This window comes from Hippoglossus hippoglossus, chromosome 5 (assembly GCF_009819705.1).
Source record: "Hippoglossus hippoglossus isolate fHipHip1 chromosome 5, fHipHip1.pri, whole genome shotgun sequence".
In the NCBI taxonomy this organism is placed as follows: domain Eukaryota; kingdom Metazoa; phylum Chordata; class Actinopteri; order Pleuronectiformes; family Pleuronectidae; genus Hippoglossus; species Hippoglossus hippoglossus.
This window is the reverse complement of record NC_047155.1, coordinates 15,161,958-15,189,045: the sequence shown is the minus strand read 5'-3', so window position 1 is coordinate 15,189,045 and position 27,088 is coordinate 15,161,958. Positions and strand designations below refer to the sequence as shown.

General features: G+C 40.8%; 2 protein-coding genes across 8 annotated transcripts in view; one reads left to right on the top strand and one right to left on the bottom strand.

Moving 5' to 3' along the window:
* Positions 1 to 27,088, top strand: part of LOC117761837 (olfactory receptor class A-like protein 4) — a 946,130-nt gene that overhangs the window by 49,957 nt on the left and 869,085 nt on the right. The gene's annotated exons all lie outside the window — the stretch shown is intronic.
* On the bottom strand, positions 10,210 to 25,739 carry LOC117761783 (RNA-binding protein 5-like). Of its 7 annotated transcripts, none has more exons than XM_034586014.1 (30): positions 25,671 to 25,739; positions 23,444 to 23,495; positions 22,694 to 22,856; positions 21,953 to 22,096; positions 18,953 to 19,022; positions 18,531 to 18,604; positions 17,708 to 17,791; positions 17,297 to 17,357; positions 17,120 to 17,188; positions 16,869 to 17,029; positions 16,684 to 16,781; positions 16,384 to 16,471; positions 15,974 to 16,042; positions 15,816 to 15,891; positions 15,625 to 15,728; positions 15,459 to 15,511; positions 15,055 to 15,142; positions 14,613 to 14,681; positions 14,453 to 14,528; positions 14,262 to 14,365; positions 13,973 to 14,147; positions 13,297 to 13,388; positions 13,048 to 13,200; positions 12,816 to 12,965; positions 12,457 to 12,525; positions 12,176 to 12,355; positions 11,903 to 11,968; positions 11,728 to 11,810; positions 11,518 to 11,647; positions 10,211 to 11,018 (listed from the first exon to the last, which is right to left on the bottom strand). In XM_034586014.1, exons 2-30 carry the CDS (start codon positions 23,461 to 23,463, stop codon positions 10,899 to 10,901), a joined length of 2,889 nt encoding a protein of 962 aa, XP_034441905.1. In that variant the 5' UTR covers positions 23,464 to 23,495; positions 25,671 to 25,739; the 3' UTR covers positions 10,211 to 10,898. The 7 variants fall into 7 exon arrangements, with proteins under 7 accessions (XP_034441906.1, XP_034441905.1, XP_034441904.1 ...); XM_034586013.1 differs by having other exon boundaries at positions 25,620 to 25,733; XM_034586012.1 differs by having other exon boundaries at positions 25,611 to 25,727.

Here is a 27,088-nt window from a genome sequence, read left to right as displayed (position 1 = left end):
TTCATATAGCACCTAAATAGGACAACAACCAAAAACAAGAATACAAAGCGTTCAATGACAAGAAATCTAAAACCAGAGGCAGGAGATCGCAGGTCGCAACCTTTAAGTGGCAAGAGAAAAAGACAAAAGAAGCATAAGAAATAGCAAAAGTATATCTTTAAGAAAGCTAATCCAGCTGCTGTTTCTTCTTTATAATGTACAGTCAACAATATAAACGGCTGCCTGAGCCATGTGCCACCAAAGCCCGCTGTTGCTTACGCACACAGGATATACACGCTCTATTTCTAGGTCATCAGCATTGTGATGTCACACCGCCCCTGGTATCGTCATTTGTCCCTCTCTCTCCTGCAGCTCATGTTCACCGAGGAAGACACACAGGCACGTACGCGCACACACACACCTGCAGTACTGTAGGCCTATATATTCTTAGGGATTAGATAGTCACACACACACACACACACACACACACAAGCATGGGCCTCCCAACCACAGTTTCCTTTAAAGCTGTCACAGCAAACCTGACCTTGTGGAAAGCAGGAGGACATTCAACCTCTAGCTGGGACATCTAGCTGGGACATCATAAACTCAGAATCTTCTCTGAGGCTGAGCCAGTGGGGAATGGCTGCAGCTCCCAGAGAGGAGAGAGGGCCAGAGATGCTGAGAAAGTGGCTTGAGCACGCCAGAGGTCAGTGGAGGGGCTCAACAGATGCAGTTCAAAGGAAGAAAGAAGCCGTGAACTTGAATCTGTCCTTCGATTCACAGGCCCCTGGTTGTTGACAAAACGCCGGTGTGCTAATTTAAGCCACTATCATATCAACTAATGAGGAGGACAGAAGGACATCTGGTTTTGGAGGTAGAGTATTTTCACTCTGCTGCGTGAGCTCCCCCTGTTCCCTTTTCTTTTAATGGTGTGTATGAGCCTCACCTTGCCCCGTCTGTCAGTTTTAAAGTGGTGATTCATGTGTGAAGTGCTCCAGATGACTTCATGACTGCCAGGAGCACGTGCACTGCAAGGTGTATCCATAGAAACTGGGTGTAGCACACGTCTGCAGCAGCATCCAATGAAATGCACCTTCTCTGGTCTGTGTTCACCATGTTTTAACCTGCTAGTTTAACCGGTTAGGACACTCATTTCAAAATGAAGACAAAAAAGCGAGTGATAAACTTAAGAACTTTCAATAATTTCTTTATAGAGATTTTTTTCGCAAACACATAACACAACGGCACAATATAGAATAAACAATAATCAATAGTAGTAATAGTAGTTGCAACCGAAATCCTTACCATATGTCATATGCATAGATAATCACATATGAAACATATGCAAATATAATCATAATCATAATCATAATCATAATCATAATAATAGCAGCCCTATTAGTCCCCCAGTATATATTAGTTTAGGTCATCATTTCCACCATCTACTTCAATATTATTATTCTTCAGCAAGTTACAGAAGATGGTCCATATTTTCCAAAGGATACACAAGAGCTTTGTACCAATTCAGGGGCTGGGTAGATCGCGTCCTCCAAAGGACACGGCCTTCGTGGGCCACGTAAACTCAGAAGGCCGAACTGAAATGAGATGGTCTGGTCCACAGAGGCTTTCCGTGATCAGTGTCAGCAGCTAGTCCAACCCTGGTTGCTGTTGCCTAGCAACAGAGCTGAAGTTGGACATAAGACAAACGTTTGAATGCCCCTTTTAACACCTGTACTTACCTGTTCAGTTGAGTTGAAGTGAATTTGAAGTTGAAGGAGCCTTTGATATGGGACTGCCCAGTTGCCCCGCTGTGATGTAATCTGTCTTCCAAAGCAGCCTCTGGAGGATGCAAACCCCCGGGATTGAGACACAGCTAAGGTGTTTGTTTCGTGAACAAGCTACAGAGTGTTTGCTTTCCTAGGCGCAGATGTTGAAAACTGATAATTTATTGGTCCAATATAGTTTCAATCTTTGATTACTCTCACCAGAAGAATGTACTAGTGCACTTTACGGGGGGGAAAAAAGCTGCAAGTCAACTGCACTACGAGCACAATTGAACCTAAGGTATTATATCATCAGAGCAGTCCGGCCCTCTGAACAGAGCTCTGAAACAATGGGGGCCTGTGACTTCTGGGAGGTCATGCGAACCAGAGTGAAGCTCAATACCTCTGACTTCGCAAATACATAAGTGGATTTAGTCGTATCAAAGACCTAAAAGAAAGAAAAAAAACAGGCCTATTATTTTCAATCTGTACAATTTTTTTTTATTTTTCCAGAGGCTGTTACTGTCCTGTACCAAAAATCTGGGAAATCTTCACTTTAGCAATCCAATGTTTCTAACTCCGCCAAAGAGGTTGTGTTTTTCTGTGCGTTTGTTTGTCCATCTGTCTGTTGTTAGCTGAATTACGCAAAAACCACTGGACGGATTAGAACCAAATTTGGTGGAAGAATGCTGAGTGGACAATTTCAATTTTGGTGCAGATCCAGGTCATAGTTTTTCTCACTTTATTTAACATAGTAGGAAAGAGCATTTCATTCAACATTTTTCATTGATTTCTCAGAGAATCATTTATGGATCTTGATGAAAAAATCAGTCAGGTTTAGGGGACTGTGCGGATCCAAATAAAAATCTGTATCTTTTGAATTTAAATGTCATTTCACGAGGGGACTGTTGGGCCTTGGCGGAGGTGTAGGCTCTCTGAGTAACCTTCTGGTTTTGAATACAGATTACCTCACATCTAGGGAGCTTCGCTGCCTCCCGTCCGCCCTCTGCAGCCCCACAGCCCCACCGTGCACATCATTAGCAGGGAACAGGAAGAAAAGATCTCATCACAGACCACCAAACCCATTCAGTTTATTTTTGCTGAGCTGTGCTGGATGAGGCTGTAATCAGACTCAATTAAGGTCGATCTCACAGTGAATTCTCCACTTGTGGAAGAGATGCCGGTCACACTGTGTGATTATCCAAAGCAGCATGGTCCACTCACGGACGAGCAGGTAGCGTAGCCATGTTGTGGAAGTTAGGTGGTTATGCAACAGCCTGAAGGTTTGAGCGAGCTGGCGCTGTATGTCACACTATAGGCAGTTTGGTTATGCCCTGTGAATCAAGAGTGCTGGTGACTCATATTCATGCTGTGTGAACATCGGTTAACACTGACAATACTTGACGTGTTGTCCCGGGGGGCCGTACGCATGAGTCACCATGTAGGTGTTAAAGAAAACTACATACCAGCTCAGTCCATCAGGTGTTTTTAAATTATAACTAAGAAGGAAGAGAAGAATATCTATATATATCATCATCATATACATGTATGTCATAACAGTCTTTTAACCAGGTTTTTTTTTTTTTTTTTTACCCAACAACATCAGCAGCGGATTCACTAGAGGATAGAATATTTCTTTGCATTCTAACGCAAAGTTTTAAAAATCTAATAATTCAAACTTAAATTCACCCATGACTGACACATTTACATTCAGAATTGCAGAAGTGGTAGTAGGATTTTTTTTCTTCATTCCTTTAAGTTGAGCTTTCGTGTCACTTCAGGTTTGAATAGAAAGCCTTTAATGTCACTTTCACCTTAAAGACAATCAAATTAAGTTAAGAGGTGCACTTTGAGAGCGTATTCCTCCACCAAGGCTAACACTATCTTGAGATTCTTCCTTGGCACATGTTCCAGCCCTGGAAATCAGTTCAGTAGTTTTAGTAGTATCTTGCTAACAAACAAAAAAACGACAATTAAATCATTCGAATGGCCTTTCGGAGAGTACCTCCGCTAAGCCCCAACAGTCCTCTTAAATTCAATCAAGCGGCAACAAATGTCACACACAGAAGCATCAGTTTAATCAATATTTTCATCAAGATCCATGAATTATTTCCTGGGTAATCAGTGAAAATGTAAAAAAAGGTCTCAAGGAACGACCAAAATTGAATAGGTTCTTCCCTGAACCACACATTTTCACGGTAAACCATCCTGTAGTTTTTGCGTAATCCTGCTGACTAACACATTAAACTTAGATGAAAACATAACCTCTTTGGTAGAAATGATAAGTTAAAAAGAACACATTGCTCACATTTTATGACTCAGGTAGAACAACTTAATATAGATGAAGAATCAAACAAATAGAAAGTGCCACTTCCACAATCCACAGTAGTTGACAATCCCAACTCAAGGATCACTTTTCCTGGAGGTTTTCTTACATCCGCTGTAGCTGTCATCAAGATTAAAGCAGATTAAATCGATTTATATATAATCAATTAGGAAAACGTCCCATTTCATGTTATAGAAGATTTAAGATGAACAACAACAAAAAAACGCCATATTGTAAGCAACTGTAAATGTTACGTAATGCAGCAGTAAGCTCAAGTAATCAGGGAGTTTCTGAAGCATTTATCAGGAGGAGACATCTGTCATACCAAGAGGACGCTGTTTGTTATTCTCTGCAGACTTCAATCATCTGAGAACGTTTTTACAGAAGAAGTTCACAAAGTGTCCCCTCTCCTACTCACACAAACACATGCTGTAGCTGGGCCACCTGCCCGTGCCTCTCTTTTACCATCAAAGACACACACGCCCGCACACATGCACACTCTGTAGGACACAGAGTATCCTGAGCATTATTCCTCTCTGTGGGAGGAATTCCCTGAAGGAGAAGTCTTTGCCATTCCGGCAGGGAGCTGAAACACAGAGGCCCAAAGAGGCAACAGAATCATATTCTAGGATAAATGTTTCAAAAAGTCCTTCTCTGATTTGGCTTGTAATTGTCCTGGAACAATTTTTACATTACAAGATTACTTGTATTACTGCTTTGTTTTCTACTTTGTTGTGTTTAGTCACCGTGACGTATGTTAAAAGATATTTTAAAAAGTTCTTTTGTACGATATTGTGCTTTGAAGGTTTGTTTGTAAATCTCTATTCAATCTGGACCTTGGTCGGTCAATGACGACAAATTGGTTACAGATCCCTATCATGTCATGTGTTTTGAGTTCATGCGGTGGTTTGGCTCTGTGGATAGAAATAGTCCTGGTGTTGGTCAATTCTATATTTTGGTCCAAGCTGAATCTCTATCTCTATCAACCATATTGGATGGATTGACATTAGATTTCATCATGAGCCACCAGCAGGTTACGTTATTTTCATTTAGCTATTCTGTAAAATATCTCAACATCTAAATGGAGTGGCAATACGTTTTTACAGAAGCATTCATGGTCCCCAGATGACATACCCCGGTCTGCCCCTAACCTCTCCTCTCCTTCCACCACTTTCACTTTTGTGGTTTTAAGGGAAATGTCTCAACGGTCACTTTACCAGATGAATCCTGAATCCAAAAATTTAAATTCTGATCAGCATTAACTGTACTTTGTGTTTAGTGCTAATTAGTAAATGATAACATGGTAAACTGAACACTATCCACTATATCTACTGGAAGTACATCCTCACAGAGCTGCCAGCATGGCTGCAGACTCTTTGTCTTCTTTATCTTGTCAATATCTTAAATACTTGGCTTTATTTAATAACTTACACAAACTAGAATGGTACCAAGAGCATGTTCCTCCGCCAAGGCCCAACAGTCCCCTTCAATTAATGAAGCTGCACCACGTTGAAAACATGCATCAAAAACCTGCTGCACCTGCAGGAAAAAGCAGGCGGGCTCATGTAAAAAAATAAGTCCCAGTTTTCCTGCTGCAGAAATGAACTCTGCATGAACTCAGCCACTCAACTTGTTTGAACGTGCACACGGTCGTGCAACAGATATACAACATTTAAACATAAATGTAAATTTGCAATGTAAGTTTGAGAGAGAGAGAAAACATAATTGTTAAAAGTTTGACTTATGATGCATCCATTTTCTTGTGCATAGTACTGGTCTATTCTGGCTAATGGAGCAATGCAGAAACTAAACCTCAAATCTCCACAGATATTATCAGAGAGCTGTATTTAAGGCCTCGTGGGAGAAATATCCAAAACGTTTTTTTTGGAATAATAAGTAAATAATAAAGTAGAAATACCTGATTTTATGAATGCTAAGACGTAATAATACAGCAGAACTCCCTCTAAATGAATGTGTGGATCCCAAGTTCCTCGGTTATTGAATTCACTTCTCTCGTGTTTGGACAGCTGGCCCCGACTTGCCTGCATGAGACGAGTGTTTTTACCAGTGTGGTTTCTTCTGGTTGTCGTGTACTTGTTTCAAGTGTAGTCTTAAACGTATTTCCTCTCTGATCCCCGCGGAAAGAAACACAAACACGCCGGATGTAGACAAACACGACACTGTACAGTATGTCCTCCATGGATGGACGCCGTGTCACCCCGCTCTACCTGACACACACACGTCCCTGTTTAAAGTGACAACACCTGCTTCAGTCTCTGCAACTGTTTGTGTACAAACACGACAGATGGTTTGTGTTTTCCATCGAATGTGAGTCACAAACAGGAGCGCTCACACCAACATGACAAATAAGGAGATTTTGTTGTTATGAGCTGAGGAGGGTCAGCAGGTCACAGCGGAGATTCTCTCAGATAAATTAATAGAACGGCTTGAGCACCAGCTTTTCATCCGATAACGGGAGGAGAGAAGTTCGTGCTCCAATATTCATTTTCTTTTCTATCCCTCCCGTCTCCCTCATACTTCTGTGGTCACATGCAACCGTTTCCTTTCAGATTTTCTGCAGCATGAACCTCACTTCTCGTTTTTAGCTTTTCCGTGTTGCAACCAAACATCACATTTTTTTCCACATGACATTATTATTGTTATGTTTATTTCCATTTGTCATTATTTCCCTACATCCCGGGTGAGAGAAGATACTGTTAACTGAAGAGTGATTGAGTGATTTTGTTTTAAGGCAAAATTAAGGATTTAAAAGAGTGGCGTGCTTGTGTGTGTGTGTGTGTGTGTGTTTGTGTGCAGTCTTTTGAACCATTACAAATTTAAGATGCAACAAACCAATGAAAACCCTTCATTTGAAATAGATTTTAATAATTATTTGTAGATAAAGTTGCTGCAGCTACCAAACGGGTCAATTCTCATACTACAATATCATGTACCTTCATTCATTAGAACTATATCATAATACTATTACACTAATGTGCAAACTACATGTTGATGCTTTTTGTTTCACTGCTGCTTGACTCTGGTTCATTTAACATCTTGTGTAACTTTTGTCTGATGTTATTCCCTCCGACAGGGAGGTGATGTTTCTCTGTTATTTAGCAGGATTACACAAAAACTACTGGACAGATGATCATGAAACTAGTGGAAGGATGTGATATGTTGAGGGTCAAGGAGGAACCCATTAAATGTTGGTGCAGATCGGGATCAGGAGGAAGATCCAAGAGCGCTTTTCAACACTTTCCTTGATTTCTCAGAGAATTATTCATGGATCTACATAATAAAAATCAGGCATGTTCAGGGGAATCCAGTGAATTTATAGTTGGTTTCATAAGAGGACTGTTGGGCCTAGTTTCTTTATGTCTCTATTTAATTAAAACAACCGTCTGGTAGTTTGTTGCTTTGGAGACTGTTACTGAGATAAAATGTTAAAAAAAAAACTGCAGTAATACATGGCAGAAGGAAGAATATATGGAATATTGAATGTAAAATGTAGAATATACAATATACATTATAGAATAGGGGGTATAGAATATAGAATGTGGAATATAGACTATGGAGTGTAGAATATAGAATATAGAATAATATATATAGGCTGTTTCTGGGCCATAAAGGGAGTGTGAGCTGAAATCCTATTTGCAACATATTCTCTATACATTGGGGACATAATGTACATATGTCAACCTCATCCTCTCACAGTTTTATTCAGCCCAAGTGTGGCCTCTGACAGCGTTATGCAAAACGGCTTAGTCAACTGACACAGATTCGGGTAAGCTGAGCCGGTGCCATGCTGAAAACTGGGTAGGCATTCACGAGTGTCCCTGTGTGACAGTGAGCGTGGTTCACTTTGTGCTGCTGTGTTAATCAACGGGGACATCAAAGCTGTCATTCCGCTACTACAGGGTCAGTAAACCTGTCCCTCAAGAGGAGACCTGAGTCAAATCTGGCATCCTTCCCCTCCAAGCCACCTGGAGAGACACATGCGATCCTGCTGGAAGCGATGGGAGGGAATTTCTTCAGAAAAAACAACAACATTTTAATGATTCAAATTAACATCTAGCTGAACCATTGTGCGTGTTGCATCGTGATCCCAATGCCAGTGAGGTTAATCCCCCGCCCCCTCCCAATCCCACCCTGCGCTGTAGCAGCAGCGAGGACATCATCATGTCACTGTGGGACAGGCAGCGTGAGGGCAGCTGCTGATGTAAGCAGCAGCACAGACCATGACCGCAGCAAAGAAAAAGTAATTAATCTGACAAGTAGTTAGTTACACATAAAAGATAAATCATCAAATCATCAGCAGAAAGACTAATTAAACATCACTGATATACAACATAAAAATCTAAGTTAGGAGACAATTATATTCTAATTCAGTTTCAAAAGTTAAAGGATGAGGTTTTAAGTTTTTGTGAAGTTCATTGTAATTTAATCTTCACTTGAGAATGGTACATTTAATTGAGTAAATTTGATGATATAACTCAAATTGTATTCACTCAACGTTTTTCAATTTAATCCAGTAATAAAAGCTTAGATGAGCATGTTTGTGGTAAAAACAAAACTATTAAAAAAACATAGTATATAAAGGCAAATTCAAAAATAGCCCAGGAAGGATAAAAGAATCATCTAAAGATGACACTGCCCCCTATTGTTCAAAATAAGAATACATTTTTTGCAAAAATATTTTGAAAATACAACACAGGCATTTACATAATACTTTAAATAAAAGGAGATCAGATTAAGTCTGTAAAACACTCCAATGAAAACCAATGCTGGAAAGTATAAAAGAAACCATAAATGACTATAAATTCCCCCACATGAATAAACAACTCCATTCCTGGTATTTATCCTGGAACAGCAGCGGGTCGGCCAGAGCAGCTCCATCTCTGTGGAGTGTGTCTCTGTGGTTTCACACTTCGTCTTCAAACTCTCTCTCAGTTCACGGAAATAGCAAGAGGACGGAATGCAACATTTTTTGGGGGCATCTTCAAAAAAACAAAACAAAAAAAAACACTGGCGTTCCCACTGAAGAGAGAACTGGTGAAACATGCCAAACACTGAGCCCCAGGACAGAGGATATGAAGGCAGCCAGAGAGCGTCTGGCACGAAAAACAGACAACATGTCCACTGGTAGTTAATAATCTCGGAAAAACTAAATGTTATATCCTGCACCTTTTACCAACAGTTTGGATTTTCAATAGCAATGCACTACTGCTGAATTGTTAGTGTGGTAATAACCTGCCACTGATAATATCAAATGAATTATATCACACAACAGAGGAGTCTGAAGCCTCAGAGTGTGAAACTGAAACATGAGTTTAAAAAAGAAGCGTCAATCCTCTCTCCTCTGAGTCCCTGAGGAACCAGGCTCAACCTGCGGATTCCAAACATGACATTAGTGAAAGTGCATTAGGTTAACAGGGATTATTATGAATGGAAGTGTGGAAACAACAATACTGAGGAAATAGAAACAAATCATTGTCGTGTTGACGAATGTTTTAGAGTTTTACACAATTCAATCTATTTTATTTGTATTATTTTTCTCTTTCAATTTATTTTTATACAAATTTGTCCTTTATATGCCTTTTACTTCTTTTTAACTATTTTATTCTACACTTTTTATAGTATTTCATTTAGCTTGAAAAGTGTTTTAAACTCTGCTTCCTCATTTTAAATCGTTTTCTTTTAATTTTGTCTGCGTATTTATTGTCCCTGTAAAGCTCCTTGAATCTATCACTGTGTATGAAATTACATAAATTACAAGTTATCTAACAAGTTATTCATATTTATCTCCGCCTGCATTGGTTTGTCTGACTGTGACTTAGCAGCATTACACAAAAACGACTGGACAGATTACCATGAAAATTGATTGAAGGATGTGGTATGGGTGAAGAAAGAACAGATACATGTACATATGTTGTTTTTACTTTCTCTAACATTGCGAGATAGGACAATTTTTCCAACATTTTCATTGATTTCTCAGAGAGGTTCATGGATCTTGTTTAGGGGACAGATATTTATGAATGTGTGAAATTTGGTCCAGAGAAAAATATAAAATCCGGATCTAATGAATTTGAATGTGGTTATATTAGGGGACTGTGGGGCCTTGGTGGTGGGATGAACTCTACTCCATTTTACTTTTCCACAAGTTATTAAAACTTGAAACTCAAATTGTCAGATTCTGTCCGACCACTTGCCGTTGCTTTTGTCCATTTTCTGGTGGTGACTCTTGGTTATTGCACGATTTGCTTTTTTGACTTCCCTCTCCTCTGCTCTTCTTCCTGTTAGTGTGTGCTGATGCCTGAGTGTGACCCTGACTTCCTGCTCCTCCCACCTACTCTTCCAGGCGATCACCCGCCGGAGGATATAAGGACAGATCGGATCACCTCTTGACACAGTGTCGATTGTGTTGTGGTAATTTTGATCTACTCGTTTTTTAATGCTCTTAGAAAGCTTGTATTTTTGCCTGACTGCTTGTGTCCTGTTATTGATCTTCATAATGGAACATTTGTTTCACAGTGAGGAAAACTTCACAGATGTATTTGTAAGCACAGCGATCAGTTTTATTTATCAATTCTTTTAGATTCTCACAAAAACAGAAAACCAAAGCTGATCCACATAAAACTTATGTGCTTACATTCAAACACATGGGCATGTTCATCAGAACACACATTTTAAACAAAACTACTTTTTATTTACATAAACATGATAAAAATATTCAAATCTGTACAGGGAAAGAAGTTAGTCACAGTGAGATCATTTGGCCACAAAATTAGGGACTCACAGTTCAGTGTGATGTCCTTACTCTCTCTAGTTCACTCAAACTCATTGAAGCGCGCAAACATGGCCCTATGAGCTGTATCCTCGTAGCTGTCGTATGGTGAGAGTTCATTTGATTGAATACCCAAGCCGGTACCCTTGGTCCTAAATGAAGCCTGCGGGGAGAGGAAGAGGAAGAAAAGAAGACGAGTTATTAGATGAGACAGATTGGAGACAGGTGCCCCTCAGGTAACACTGCTAATTACTTTGAGAGTGAAAAAGACAGACTTCGTTCTCCATCTGTTAGGAGCTGCTAGAATACGACGGAGTATTAGGATTACTTCAAGGGGAAAAATGGAAATGTTTGGCAGTGGTCGATTGCAGGGTTTCAATCCATCTACGTGACTCTCAAAGAGGTTTCGCAGTTTCTCCAGAAACAATGAGATTTTCATTTTCATTTCGAGATCTTGGATCCAGAAGGTTGTGGAACAAGCATGGGTTCACCTTGCTGCTAAAAAAGGTTTTCTTTTTCTCAAAAATATTAAGACTTTATTCTTGCACTATTACAACCATATTTTCTTCAGTACGGCCCTAATACCATGTCTTGGATAGAGGTGAGTGTTTTCTTTGAAAAAAAGAAATGAGAAAACAAAAGGTGATGTGAATTATTGTTACCGGGATTGGAGAGGTGATGTCCTGTTGGTGGTGGCCCCGATCGTTGCCCTCATGCCAGCCCATAGCTTGAAACGTATGGTTCCCAATGTTATTGCTTGTCAGGCCATCGTTGGTGGGTCGGCCATAGTTTCTGTTAAAGGTGGATGGAAGGAGATGTAAAAAGATGCTGATAAAATGCTTTGCAGGGTGAGTTTAACTTTAAGATCTTACGCTGGATGTTGATAAAATCCCTTCTTGGCTGTATAAGCACCGGATCTCCCCCTCCTCTCTGCAGCTCTGTCTCTGTACTTCAGCTGTTAAAATGACAAAGAAACATTAGTGATCGTGTGCACATTCATGAAACTACAGGTTGAGAAAAAGTGGAACAAATCCCTGAGTCAGATACCTCAGCGTCTCCCCTCCCCTGCTCAGCTACTGAAAACCTTGATTTTCTCTGAATCTCCAAATTTTGCTTCAACAGTTGGAAAAAATAAAACATTGTCAGATAACAAATCCCAATCAAACAACAAAATATCCAGTTCACATCTATATTCAAGACAGCTTTAAGATCTATCACATTATTTCCACTTTGAATTGAAGCTTTATGCATCGAACAGATGGCAGCTCCCTGAATATTTGCCCCTTGCAGATTCAACACCTGCTGTTTGACCATCCTCACCTTGTGGAGGTCAGAGAGCTGCTGGTGACGCAGCAGAGCGTCTTTGGTGGGGAACTGCCGTTGACACAGCAGGCAAACCCCCGTCCTCCAGTCTGTTATTCTGCCCCCCTCGTCCGCTGCTCCATCCATGCCGCCATCCTCTGGCTCACTGTCGCCATTGTAAGAAACAAACGGGTCACTCTGCAAAATGAAAGCAGATAAAACTGGAGTGTTCTGGGCGGTGTCTTCCTGGGGTTTTTAGTAAGAATTGTTAAGAATATAATGAAAGACAAAAGGAAAACCTTGGTTTCCTGCTCCAGGTTCTTGAATTGTTCCATCATGAGTGACGGCATCTCAACATCTCTGCTTTGCTGAAAGGAAACTCATCTCATTAACATATAATCATACAATCATTTGTAATACATTTTAAAATCGTCCAGAAGAGAAAGGCAGTCCCTCATTTTATGTTAGCTATGAAAAAGATGATACCAGTCGTGGTGATAGCTAAATACTTGAAATTTTTAATTTTCAAATATGTATCTGAAATTGTATCATGTTAGTGTGTCCGTATTTTCTCTGTCTTGTCTATCTGTTTCTTTAAGTCTGTATCAGCAGTTTCTCTACACTGATTTAATGGGTCTTACAATGACTTCTACACTACCTTCTTCTCGAAGAGGGAGAAACCTGCATCAGGAGCTGCAGACCATTTCTTGTCTTCCTCCTTCGACGGCCCCAAGTCTTGGAAACTGCTCTTAAAACTCCCTTTTCGCGTATTCAAGCTTTTTGCCCATCGATCCATGTTCTTTGCAATCTGCAATTTGACTAATATCACTTTTAAGTTCAAGTGAAAGATAATAGCTAATAACAAGAGGAGATGTCTTAGTCACATTTACCTGGTGTGCAGACCTCGTTTTTGACTTATTTTTTCCTTTGGGCTCTTGACTGCTTGAACTTTGTTCTGCCATCATGTCTTCTGTCGCCAGGACGTACGTCTGTTTCTCACCGTCCCAGTAGAGGTACTGCTGAGTCCCAGAGTTGTAGTAGTACTATTAATGACAAAAGAAGCACTGTATTAAATAACGGTTCTGGTTAAAATAACTGCAGGATGATCTGTATACCAGGTAATAACTCAGTGAACATACTTGGCTGCTGGGATCATAGTAGAGACGAGTCTGCGGATCATAATAGTAACCTGAATCCTTGTCATACTGGTATGTGGACATATCAGGGACAGCTATAGACACCAAGAGAAGCATGTGTCAAACAAAGCATGTTCTAAACCACATTTAAAGTTGATCTGCTCATACACACAGAGAATGGAGATATTCTGTTAATCTCTATAAACAGGTTCTGCATGAGAATATGTAGAACCTGTAGGCAAGGGACAAGATTTTGGGGCTGGAAGTCTTATGGGTTCCTTTTCAAGTTTGACCAATCATGTTTGAGCAGACTTTGGTTGCCCGAAGGTAAACTATCAGTTTAGACTGCAAAAGAGGTGGAAAAGATTGACCCAAATGTGGCTCTTAAATGTATCTGCATTCATATTCAGATACCTTTTAATAGAGATGAGCCAAACTGTCGTGGACCTAAAACACCAACAAAATGTATTGCTGTTTTGAGTTTTGTGTGGAGAAATATTAAACACAGGGGAGCTTTGAGAGTAAATGATGTATGGCTAACAGATGACTGAGTCTTGGCTTGGATATCCACGGTCTACACCAGAAGCCCCAAAATATTGTCAGTTGCCCCCAGAGGCCAATTTGTTGTCGGACAATGGCCAATGGGCTCTGAGTTTGTTCTGTAGCTCACTCATCTCACCTGATGTTTTAATAGTTGGGGAGGCAGAAACTGTAGTTGCAACAGAAGAAGCAGCTGGTGTTACCGGTGACGCAGTGCAAACACTTGCAGGCTGCTGCTGCTGCTGCTGTTGATGATGCTGCTGCTGCTGATGCGGATGCTGCTCTGCATCGACTGCCCTCGCTACATGATGCGACTGAAAAGAGAAGGGGGATCATGATGAGCTTCTGAATCAATCACAAACAGAGTTAAATAGTAAATTTGTAGATCTGTTTGCAGTATGTTGACGCCATGTTGCAACACTGTCTACCTGTATGGCAGTCTGGCTGAAAACGACAGGTTGGTAAATTTGAGCTGTCTGGGATATGACCACACCCGTGGCTGCAGGGAGCAAAGTCTTCATTCCTGGGGCAGCTGGAACAAGTGATGATTTATGTTCAGTTTCAGCCTCAGTATAAAAACATCCAAATATATCAGTGATAGATCGAAACCTCATATTACCTCCAGGGAAGCCATCTCCATTGACAAGAGACAATCCTTCCAGATGCTGCTGCTGCCAAACGTGATAATTCTGTTCCTACGTCACAAGAAAAACTGTTTGGTAAATCGCTAAAACTTATTTATGTCTTTGTCACCATAAAGTGTGTGAGTGGGAACTGACCTGTGACTGCTGCGAAAAGCCCTCTGGAAGAGTAACATAACCAGAGGTGGCATCTGAACCTGGTTGTAACTAAACAGATAAGACAGGTATGTGAGGCAAGTCAGTGACAACACACAGAAAACCTAATTAAAACATGACTAGATGTATTTGCAAATACAACTCAGTAAACCATCTCTGTAGCTTATAGACAGAATATTAAAATTCATTAAGCTCCACTAATAAGTATTTTTAAATTGAGAATGAAACAAATAACAGTAATGTCAACACTTTCTAATACAGAAGATCAGAGAAACAATCCATTTTCTAGCTTTCCTAACTTTCCATCTCATATTGTCCATGTGATTGTCACTTGGACACTGTATAAAACCGTAGATAACAAATACACTCCCACAAAACAATTGTACTCTGCTTCTCCGGTGTGAAATGGAGGAAAACCTAATACCTGGCTGGATGACCACTGGGTGGCAGCGAAGGCTGTGCTGGCAACTGAGATAACATTGGCTTGCATACCACCAGGCTGTGCTCCATCTCTGGAGAAGACACAGAGTGATTATAGCGAGACTTTCATTTAGCAACAAACCCAGGAAGAAAATATCCAATCATCTTAAGTTCACCAATCAAATTTTATTCAATCCTAGATATACAACGAAAACAAATTTATAAACCATATGCGCAGGATGTGGGAGGTTGAATTCCCTTAAATGTGAAGTGTGCACTACATAGACCCAAAGAGCTTTTTTGTACAATATTCTATTCAAAGAAGCTATGAAGTCAAACCCAGTGTGCATGTGTGTGCGTGTGCGTGTGTGTGTGTGTGTGTGTGTGTGTGTGTGTGTGTTGACTCGCCTTCTAACACTCTGCTGCTGCTCTGCATCGACTGCCCTCGCTACATGGTGCGACTGAGAAGAGAAGGGGGATCATGATAAGCTTCTGAATCATCACAATCAGAGTTAAATAGTAAATTTGTAGATCTGTTTGCAGTATGTTGACACCATGTTGCAACACTGTCTACCTGTATGGCAGTCTGGCTGAAAACGACAGGTTGGTAAATTTGAGCTGTCTGGGATATGACCACACCCGTGGCTGCAGGGAGCAAAGTCTTCATTCCTGGAGCAGCTGGAACAAGTGACGATTTAAGTTCAGTTTCAGCCTCAGTATAAAAACATCCAAATATATCAGTGATAGATCGAAACCTCATATTACCTCCAGGGAAGCCATCTCCATTGACAAGAGACAATCCTTCCAGATGCTGCTGCTGCCAAACGTGATAATTCTGTTCCTACGTCACAAGAAAAACTTTCGTAAATCGCTGTAACTAATTTAAGTCTTTGTCACCATAAAGTGTGTGAGTGGGAACTGACCTGTGACTGCTGCGAAAAGCCCTCTGGAAGAGTGACATAACCAGAGGTGGCATCTGAACCTGGTTGTAACTAAACAGATAAGACAGGTATGTGAGGCAAGTCAGTGACAACACACAGAAAACCTAATTAAAACATGACTAGATGTATTTGCAAATACAACTCAGTAAACCATCTCTGTAGCTTAAATACAGAATATTAAAATTCATTAAGCTTCACTAATAAGTATTTTTAAATTGAGAATGAAACAAATAACAGTAATGTCAACACTTTCTAATACAGAAGATCAGAGAAACAATCCACTTTCTAGATTTCCATCTCATATTGTCCATGTGTTTGTCTCTCTAGCCACTGTATAAAACCGTAGATAGCAACTCTGCTTCTCCGGTGTGAAATGGAGGAAAACCTAATACCTGGCTGGATGACCACTGGGCGGCAGCGATGGCTGTGCTGGCAACTGAGATATGATTGGGTCGCTTACCACCAGGCTGTGCTCCATCTCTGGAGAAGACACAGGGTGATTATAGCGAAACTTTCATTTAGCAACAAACGCAGAAAGAAAATATTCCCTTAGTTTAAGTTCACCAATCAAATTTTATTCAATTCTAGATATATAACAAAAACAACTTCATAAACTTCATACAATATTCTATTCAAAGAAAGCTATGAAGTCAAACCCGCTGTGATGTGTGTGTGTGTGTGTTTTGACTCGCCTTGTAGCACTCTTGGCATAATCCACAGCGACTGTTTTTCCATCCAGTTTTAGAGGCGGCTGAAGGCTTTGGAGGACGGTGAGCAGCTGAGAAGCCTCCTTCAGAAGTGAAGCCACAACATTGTCAGACGTATGTACCCCCCCACACAAAAAGCACAGTGACTTACATACTGACTACAAACATACCATGGGAGATGAAAGTTGGACAAAGCCAAAGCCTTTGTTATTTCCCGTCTGCTTGTCTTTGATGAGGCGGATTTTGCTCGCAGACAGGTTAGCATACGGGGACAATATGTTCAAAATCCCATCGATAGTTGAAATCGGGGCTATATTTCTCATAATTAATGCTGTTGACAAAAAACGAGTAGGCATGACTAAATGTAGAATATGTAAAAGATGGTGGAAATATTTCAATACATGGTAAAAAACCCACTCACTGTCTGAACTGTAATCACTAGCCTGTTGAGGTTCCACATTTATACCATCTACTGCAGGGGACTCTCCATCTATACTCAGCAATGACACAGTGACAGAATCTATGGGAGTCAGTACAAGAAAGCAGAAGATTCTCATAGAGAAGAAAATACCAGAAGTTTGCTGAGGAAACAACTCACCAACTCTTGCTGTTCCACATTTGAAACACCTGAGCTTTCTCCGAAAATTGCACAGGCCACACTGTAAAAACAAACAATGACAATATCTTATTTCTATTATAGGAATAATTAATATAATAAACTATATTTATAGAGCAGAACGTATGGTTTTAGAAGATCAGTGATGTAATTGGGTATGATTCCAGAATGGGCCTTAAATGTTATGTTCTTAAAATAAGGTTTACCAGGAGCCTTTGAAGTGACACTAAAATTTGGTTAATGTGCTCTCTCTCGTTTTTTTGGTGAGGGTTCTGGATAAGCCGTTATTTACATATGTACATTCTGCTGATTCAGACAGGTGTATAGTGAGTTACAATAGTCTAAGAAAATAAATAAACAAAGTATCAAGGTGTAGTTGGAAAAAACACTCACCGAATTGCAAAGCCAGTTTTCATACATGGGCTTTCTGTGGCTGTATTGCACTGAAATGCATTTCCCCTGGATCACCAACTTGTTCTGTAAAGATCAAAAGCCATCAGTCATTTCTGCCATGTTTCAGCCAAAGAAGCAGGTGAGGTCCTGCCACTACTCCACCACATGAGTGAGAGCAGCTGGAATGGGAAAGAGTGGCTAGGCTTACACTTGCAGCTTAGTGTTGAGTGTCTCAAGGAGCAGAGGCAGAAGAAGAAGTTCAGAGAGAGAGATGCAGTACCGTGTACGAGGAAAATGTGTCCTCATAAAAAAACAAATGGTTCCAAGTGTTAGGGACCGGAGTGCTGCCAGCTCATTCCTTCTCAGCTCCAAGTCTTCAGGTTTTAAATGGAGATGAGAACATATCCAAGTGACTGAGCTGGAGCAGAATGTGCTATGAAACCACAGGGCAGACAGAACTCAACAAGACCATTTGGGCCGTTCTGTCAACAGAAAAGTCTAATCATGATTAAGAGGGGCGCAACACACATTCTGAGTTTAATATACTCTTCATAATGTCTATATTTATGATCATTAATCAAGAGTAAAAACCTTTGTACAATAATTGAAACCTGAATTCACATGATATATGTAACAAAGCAGCTGAAAAAGTCTACTTTTATAATAAAACAAGTTAACAACCATGTGTGACATAAAAAACATTTACATCTGATATCACAGTTTTGAATGCCCTAACTAAATACAAACAGATATCAGCTCTAAACTGGTATCAATGCTCTAATCTCCAAGAAAAATTCGAAAACTTGGTGATTGTTGAGGCAACCTGATTGGTCTCCATCCATCGGGTAGAATCTTGCAAGTGATAAAACTCCACGAAGGCGAAATCTTGGTTTTTACCTAGAGACAGCATTCAAATATAGACGGGAGGTGTGTTAGTTAGAATGCTTTGATGCAACATTCAAACTCAAAATGGGTTTGTAGACTCCATCTCAAAGTAAGAATCGCAGGTGGGGAGGGTGCTTATAAAAGGTCAACAGGATGCATTTTCTTTATCATAGCTTGTATTGTCTACTTAAACGGTAAGAGGTTTAGCACATACAGTACCTGACCATGTCATCAAATTAGACACAAACGATCCTCGGAAGGTTGTAATATGAAGCTTTTTTTTCTAGGGGTAGCCATAAGGAAGGTTAAGTGGGCTTTAAGACAGAGCACACAGACACACCTCTGCAATGCAAAACTCACCTGTCATTTTCCCAACCACACGTATGTCCACAGGCTGCGGCCCCTGCAACTGTTCGAGTGCTGCGCGGACCTGGAAGAGAGACAGTGATGATCAAATTCATGTGACTGTGAATGTTGTCCCCTGAGACTGCTGAAGTGTTTTGTTGACTCAAACACTTCACCCACCCACCCCCCCATCGGCATAGTGGTGAGTTGATGAGTTAATTTCCATTTTTCGGTGAGCTATCCCTTTAAGAGTCTCGTGCACCAAAAATGGAACATCAACCCGAAGTGTTTGCTGAGTTGACTCTCACTGAAAGATCCAATAATGCCTTCAGTCACACACACACAACATACCAGTGAACTTGTGAAAGCTAAGTTATCTTGGTTGTCTAATATGAGTCACGACTCCAGTAGCAGCACACAGTTTTTGCAACTGCTTCCGGATTTTCACCGACAGCCAAGACGACCGTTGTCCTGAGCCATCTGAACCGCTGGCAGAGGCGGCCGGTGCCGAGACAGTGGGGCCTCGACCATGTCTAAGGAGCGCGGCGGTCCAGAGTTGTTCGCACCACTGGAATGGACAGCTAACTCGAAGTGCCATGCCAGACCAAGAGTTGGTGCAAGCGGGTGCCTCCGATATGAGCCAGTTGGCACATGTTGAATTTCGTAAAGGAAGTTTGAGCCGATCTAATGTTGCATTCACATTAAAACGCAAAATTATCCGCTCGTCGAGATTGAATACAAAGTCAATGCAAAGACTTGAGTATCGCTAGAGGGTGATCATACCGGTCACTGCAAAGCCTCAGGTAGCAATGGAAGTGACAGTCATCCAGACACAGCTACTTGAGGAGCCGGTGAAAGTCCCCCAGCTGTGTGCTCTTCCGGGTGGTCTTGTGGACCCACACACAAATGCGCTGACTTCTTCTGCATTTCCACAACACGTAAACTGCAGCAGTTGTAGTTACTTCAGCCAGTACTTCTCCTCTCCCCTCTTCCGCTGGCTTCCCCCGGAGTTTATACAGCATGTACAATGCGGCAACTGTTGTCGTCTAACAGTTGTCAACTGTTGTCGACTTAAAACCATTACCGACTGCAAAAGAAAGACCAGCAGTGCTGATGTAGTGTCTGCATCTCTCCCAGATGACCTGAACATCTTTTATGCTCGCTTTGAGAGCAACTCCCCGGCTGAGGAGATACAAGAGGCCCAGGAGGACCGCTGCCCCCCCTGTAATATCCAGAGCAGATGTGTGGAGATCACTTAAGCGGATCAACACACGCAAGGCACCTGGCCCTGATGGCATCCCTGGCCGAGCTCTCAAGGTGTGTGCAGATCAGCTGGCAGATGTGTTCACAGACATTTTCAACCTGTCACTGCTCCAGTCTGTAGTCCCTGCATTCTTCAAGGAGACCATCATTGTCCCTGTTCCGAAGAAAACCAAAACCCTCTGCCTGAAGGACTACCGCCCAGTAGCACTCACTTCCACCATCATAAAGTGTTTTGAGCGGTTAGTCAAATCCTTCATCACCTCCTACCTCCCTGACTCACTGGACCCACTTCAGTTTGCCTAAAGGGCAAATAGGTCGACTGCAGATGCCCTCTCCCACCTGGACCAGAGGGACACATATGTGAGAATGCTGTTCATTGACTACAGTTCAGCGTTCAATACCATCGTGCCCCTGAAGCTCGTCTCCAAGCTCAGAGACCTTGGGCTCAACATCGCCCTCTGTGATTGGATCCTGAACTACCTGACGGGCAGAACTGCCTTAATTCTTCGTTGCATAGATTCAACAAGGCGTGGCATTTAAACGATGCTCAATTGCTACTAAGGGGCCCAAAGTGTGCCAAGAAAATATCCCCCACACCATTGCACCACCACCACCAGCCTGAACCGTTGATACAAGGCAGGATGGATCCATGCTTTCATGTTGTTTACGCCAAATTCTGACCCTACCATCTGAATGTCGCAGCTGAAATCAAGACTCATCAGACCAGGCAACGTTTTTCCAATCTTCTATTGTCCAATTTTGGTGAGCCTATGCGAATTGTAGCCTCAGTTTCCTGTTCTTAGCTGACAGGAGTGGCACCCGGTGTGGTCCTCTGCTGCTGTAGCCCATCTGCTTCAAGGTTCGACGTGTTGTGTGTTCAGAGATTCTATTCTGCATACCTTGGTTGTAACGAGTGGTTATTTGAGTTACTGTTGCCTTTCTATCATCTCGAACCACTCTGCCCATTCTCCTCTGACCTCTGACAACAACAAGGCATTTTTGTCCACACAACTGCCGTTCATTGGATATTTTCGTCCTCACAACTGCCGTTCATTGGATATTTTCTCTTTTTCGGACCATTCTCTGTAAACCCTAGAGATGGTTGTGCGTGAAAATCCCAGTAGATCAGCAGTTTTTGAAATACTCAGACTGATGCTCGGTTTGAACTTCAGCAAGTCGTCTTCACCACGTCTAGATGCCTAAATGCATTGTGTTGCTGCCATGTGATTGGCTGATTAGCTATTTGTGTTAACAAGCAATTGAACAGGTGTGCCTAATAAAGTGACCGGTGAGTGTGAGTGTATATATATATATATATATATATATATATATATATATATATATATATATATATATATATATATATATTCTTCTTTTTTTTTTTATTGTATATTTTTTATTCTTGAATATTCCATTCTATATTTTTTTTATTCATATTTTTTTTTACTTGTGTAATATTTTGAGCATTGCTAGAAGAGAGCCTGTGAGCCAAGCATTTCATTGCCAGCGACTGCTAAATGTAATTGGTGTGCACATGACAATAAACTCTTGAATCTTGAATCGTCCTCAGGTGAATACTCACTGGTTGAGTTTATTATTAACGCAAATAAACTTTGTCGACCCCGTGGTGCTGATCTTGCGTTAAGGGCGGAAGATTTGCGTTGCATTTGGCGTGAATGCACCATAACAACATTCAGTGTGACTTTACGCTGAAGAAGAATGAATGAGACTGAATGAAAAGTTTGAGCTTACTTCATCCTCTGTGATATTAGGAGGGAGACCTCTTAGCATAATAGCCTTGTTCTTCTCCCTCGGCCCCGTTTTGTGGTCCTGGTCTGGATGATCCCCGTCATATTCATCATCAGAACTGTCACAGTGGCGTCGTTTTCGGCCCCTCTGTTACAGACAAACAAGCAAAAAAGTAAAGCTGTTAGTATTGAATTTAGAGGCAAGAAGTTTTGCCTTATTCTGCTACTGGTGAGAAAGTTTTACCCAGTCTGAGTTTAGAAATGTGTCCTATGACAATGTTTTGTGTGTGTGGCCCAAGTGAGAGAAAGAGAGAGAAACAAAAGGCGAGCGCTGTCAAGAGGGACTGTATTAATTAAGTACTGCATAGTTCTGCTTTGAAGAAAGATTTGACCAATTCAAGAAAAGTAACAATCATGATGTGTTGGTCAGTGTTGATTTTGTGGCGGTGAAAAACATGAACGTGTGGTCACGTTAATTTCAAGAGAAAAGTAAGTCTGATTCATTGTGAAAATGTAGTGGTTCAGAGCACCTCAGCTGAGTAGGCGGTCCTTCATATGGGGCCCAGGACGAATTTGCGTTCACACTTTTCAAACAATGAGGCCACATGCGTCCCAAACCACGACTGAATGGGGTCGGAGTGATGGGATCAGACCTGTATTTAGGGCTGACCACTTGTGATCAGCTCACACAGGACAAATTTTCATACCAGGTCTGAACAGGGGCAAAAAAGTACCGATTCATTACCTCTGGACTGTCTCGGCAGTCATCAAGGCGATCTCTGTGTCTATCATCAGCCCTTCGTCGATCATAATCCCTCTCCACGTATCTACTTCGTCTTTCGTGCCAATCCATGTCATCTCTCATATTATCTGGACCATATCTACCACTTCGTTCGCCCCGACTGAGCCTGGAAAAGAAAGAAACTACAATTACCACATTGTGATTGTATGCATCCACCACCCAGTGCAGGTTCAGTCTACATACAGTTCTTTTTCGAGACTCGTATGTGGTCACTGTGACCTTTGACCGCTGAAATATAGTCAGAAGAAAATCCCTAAGGATAGACTTGAGAAATCATGTTCAAGAGGCCAAAAACAGGTTTTGTGAGGCCACCAAAATCTAATCAGTTAGTCTGTGAGTCTAAGTTTGTGCCATATTTTAAATGATTCTCTTGAGGAGAAGATAACGCTTTCACAAGACAAAAATAGGTTTTTGACCTCTGGCCACCAAAACGTGAGGTCCCCTGACTGTGACCTTTGACCACCAAAATTAAAATCAGCAAATCTGTAAGTCCAAGTAAAAGTTAGCACCAAATTTGAAGAGGTTACCTCAAGGTTTTCTTGAGATAGGACGCTAACAAGAATGGGACGGACACAGCCAGAAAGCATAATGCCTAATGTTGCCAGTGCGGAGGCATAGAATCAAAACGCCAGTGACATCAATTTGTAAAAAACCTTGAGTTTGTGCAAAAACACTGGATGACTTATATCTTACCTTTTATCAGTGCCCATCATTTAGAGTACAGGTCCCACAGTTGTTAAAAAGACTGTGGAGGGGAAAAAACAAGAGTTACATAACCAGTGAATTAGGGCTGGGCAATAAAACAATATCAATAACACAAAAACAAACAATAACCACAATATAATATCATCTGTATCAACGTTTCAAAAGTTCAATATATTGAAACCGTACTTATAATATATAATGTATCTATTTCAGATGAGTGAAATGTCTTGGTGCTTATCAAGTGTTTTCTGCTTAAACAAAGGAGTTTAAAGTCACTGAAACAGAAACAATAGTCTTAACATTTATTGTGATAACATAATATAATACCGTGATATATTTGTGGGCCTTACCGATCGAATCACTATCAAAAACAGTATTTAACATCAGTAAGAGCAAAACTGAACAAAAATAGCGGTTGAGGGTTCAAGGTCCTTCAGTTTTGTCTGTTTTTCAACGTTTAACTGCACAAACAAAATAGTGATGATGATTCTCAATACAACAACAACTGCTGTTTACATTAGCATGAAGTCAACATCGGCAGATGACCTGAAATGACGTGGAGGAAGAAGAACCCAGCAGCAAGAGGCTGTTCTAGAGCAGGGGTTCCCAAACTTTTCAGCCCGCGACCCCCAAAATAACAGTGCCAGAGACTGGTGACCCCCACCGACCCTGGATGTGGTATATAATTACATTACATTTCATTTAGCTGACGCTTTTATCCAAAGCGACTTACAATAAGTGCATTCAACCATGAGGGTACAAACCCAGAACAACAAGAATAGAGAAAGTACAATTTCTTCAAAAAAGCAAAACTACAAAGTGCTATAAGTAAGTGCCATTTAAGTGCTACTAAATTGTTAGTTTAAAAATGTTATTCAAGGTATAGTCGGAAGAGGTGTGTTTTTAGTTTGCGGCGGAAGATGTGTAAACTTTCTGATGTCCGGATGTCAATGGGGAGCTCATTCCACCATTTAGGAGCCAGGACAGCACACAGTCGTGATTTTGATGAGTGTTTAGCTCAAATGCTGCGCACAGCCACGCACTATTAGGCCTATGCCAACACAGGCATTAATACAACACAAAAGAACAACAGCCTTACAGCCATGATATTATTTTATAGTCATTTAAGAAATAGAATATAACCAGAATACAGGGATCTCCCTGTATAAACAGCAGGGCTGAGAGAGCATATCCTGTAAGTACTGTAAGTGCGCAGGTGATGTCTGTGTTTGTCTGTGTGCATAACGAGCAGCAGACACCTTATTGCTGCCATGTGCAAAAACTTTAGGGTTATTTATTTTAGCCTAAACATTACTTCCATTTCTTAAACTCACTAATGAGATAGGTGGGCAATATGCATGGAGCAGAGCAAGTGCATTCTGGGCTTTATTTTGGAGACGGCGACTCGGAGATCATTCTCCACGTTTAGCTGCGATCTGTATCTATTCTTTATGTATGTCAGGGCTGAGGAAGTCTTTTCGCACAAGTACGCCAGCCTCGTTAACCAGTCAGGGTCAGTGAGGTGGTCAGCGAGCTGGGATCCATGGGCTCCATCAGAGATATGCGCACCTCGTCCCGCAGCTCATACAGGCGGCTCAGCACATCTCCCCGCCAGAGCAACTCTGATATTGAGTGGACGTGTTTTTATGTAGTTGACCATTTTTATCGCAATGTCAAGAATATATTTAAGCTCTGGTCCAAGTGCCCTTTGAGCTTCGGCTGTTTGTTTAGTGAGGACTTTCTTTTGGCCTTGTACCTCTCGCTCGTTCCGCTAATCCGTGTCGTAATAACCTCAAGGGTCAACAAAGAAAAAGGAAAAAAACTGATGGAAATGTTTTTATTGCATGGTTTTATTCTAATTTCAACTCATATTTATGTATATATTTATACAATAATGGGTTAAATATTCCATTTAAAATTATTGTAAAATTGTATTTGTTTTTTGGACGGCATCTCGCGACCCCCACTTTGGGAACCCCTGTCCTAGAGGCGGTCTGTTACACCTCAGCCTAAACAAACCCTCTACTGCTCGTTTCAGGTGCTTGCTCTAAGTGTAACTAGCCCTCTAGCCCTTTGCTAACACAAGACAAAACAGGCCCCTTCAGCTTCGGAAGAACGACGTTAGCTGTACGCTTTGCTGGAAACTGCATCTTACTTGTCTTACATTAGCTGAAAAGAGACAGAAAAAGGGCACGTCTTCTTCAGTGTCACCTACCGTTCAGCTGCACCGGACGGTTGACGGAAGGTCTCGAGGATTTGTCTCCCCACAGCTCTGCTGTCATTCTTCTTCTCTGAGGTTTTTAGGGCAGCTGGCATCCAAAGTGTTGCATTACTGCCCCCTTCAGTTTTCATTCTTCCTCAGTTTCAATTTATTTGAAAGTCTTCTGTTCAGTCCAGTCTCTCTTGAAAATGATCTAAATAACCTGGGTGACGCTCTCCACGTTCTAATATGCTCTTAACAGTAGATACGCCTCTCATTTGGCCTGACCAATTATTGACTCTTTCTCATGGAATCAGTTGTTAACTATACAAGTGTTACCCCCATATCAACGCTTACAGGTGTAAAGATAGTTCTTCCTAATTACTAACATTAATGGGAAAAAAATGGAAAAAAGTGTGGGTTTTTTTTGTTTTTTTTTTAATGAACCACATTGACATTTAAAAACATGATTTAAAACATAACAAAATAAGACACAATGTATACTGTTGTTTCATACATGGCTGAGAATAAGTAAATAAATAAATTTTAAATTTGATCATTTTATCATTTCATATTCCAGGTATTCATTAAATATCTAGTTTTTGACCACAAATCATTATTTTTATGGGTCAATTATGACCCATACAGTATGTGTTCACTTCGGTGGAGCTGCCATTCATTCCACACAACTGCTTTTGCACATCTAATACATTCAAGTCTTATTTTACAATCCAGAGCTGGATCAACTAAATAGACAAAATACAGTCTGATCGATGTCCATTTGAAAATATTGTTGTGCTTTTAGTTCTCTTTATCGAGAGTGTTAGTATGGCTGGACACAATCATTTCATATTTGCAGCTGTATGTTTGTTCATAAAGTAAGAAAATAAAAACAAAAACAATATATGTGGTAATAAAAAGCAAGATGAATACCTGGAATATTAAATTAAAAAAAAAAAAATATTTCAGATATAGAAAATAAATACCCTTGCATGAAATAACATTGAAATAAATACGGTTCATATTTTACCCTTGTTGTGCATTAGAAGGGGTTTCCATAGTTTGTGTATCGGAGGGTTAAAGAAACAGATAAAGGTCCAATACCATTTCACCCCTTCTCTTTCCCCTACCCCTACTTCTTGTTTAAGAGGGTCAGTTTAACATGATTCGTAGTGGTCGCACAAAAACCTCACACGTCATCAGTAGTCGTCGATGTTAACGGAAGAGATAAAAAGGTTTGCCGGGGATGTCTTTAAAATAACCTTGTTGGGATCTAAAATAAGTTACAAAAGTGACAAACCTATAATATCCAAATAACATCTGTGCTTATGCAGGTGCATCAATTGGAAATTGAAAAGCTTGGATGCCCTGCAATCAAGGAAATATAGCCAAACGTTATCTACTATTAGATGGGAAACACTGGATCATTAGTG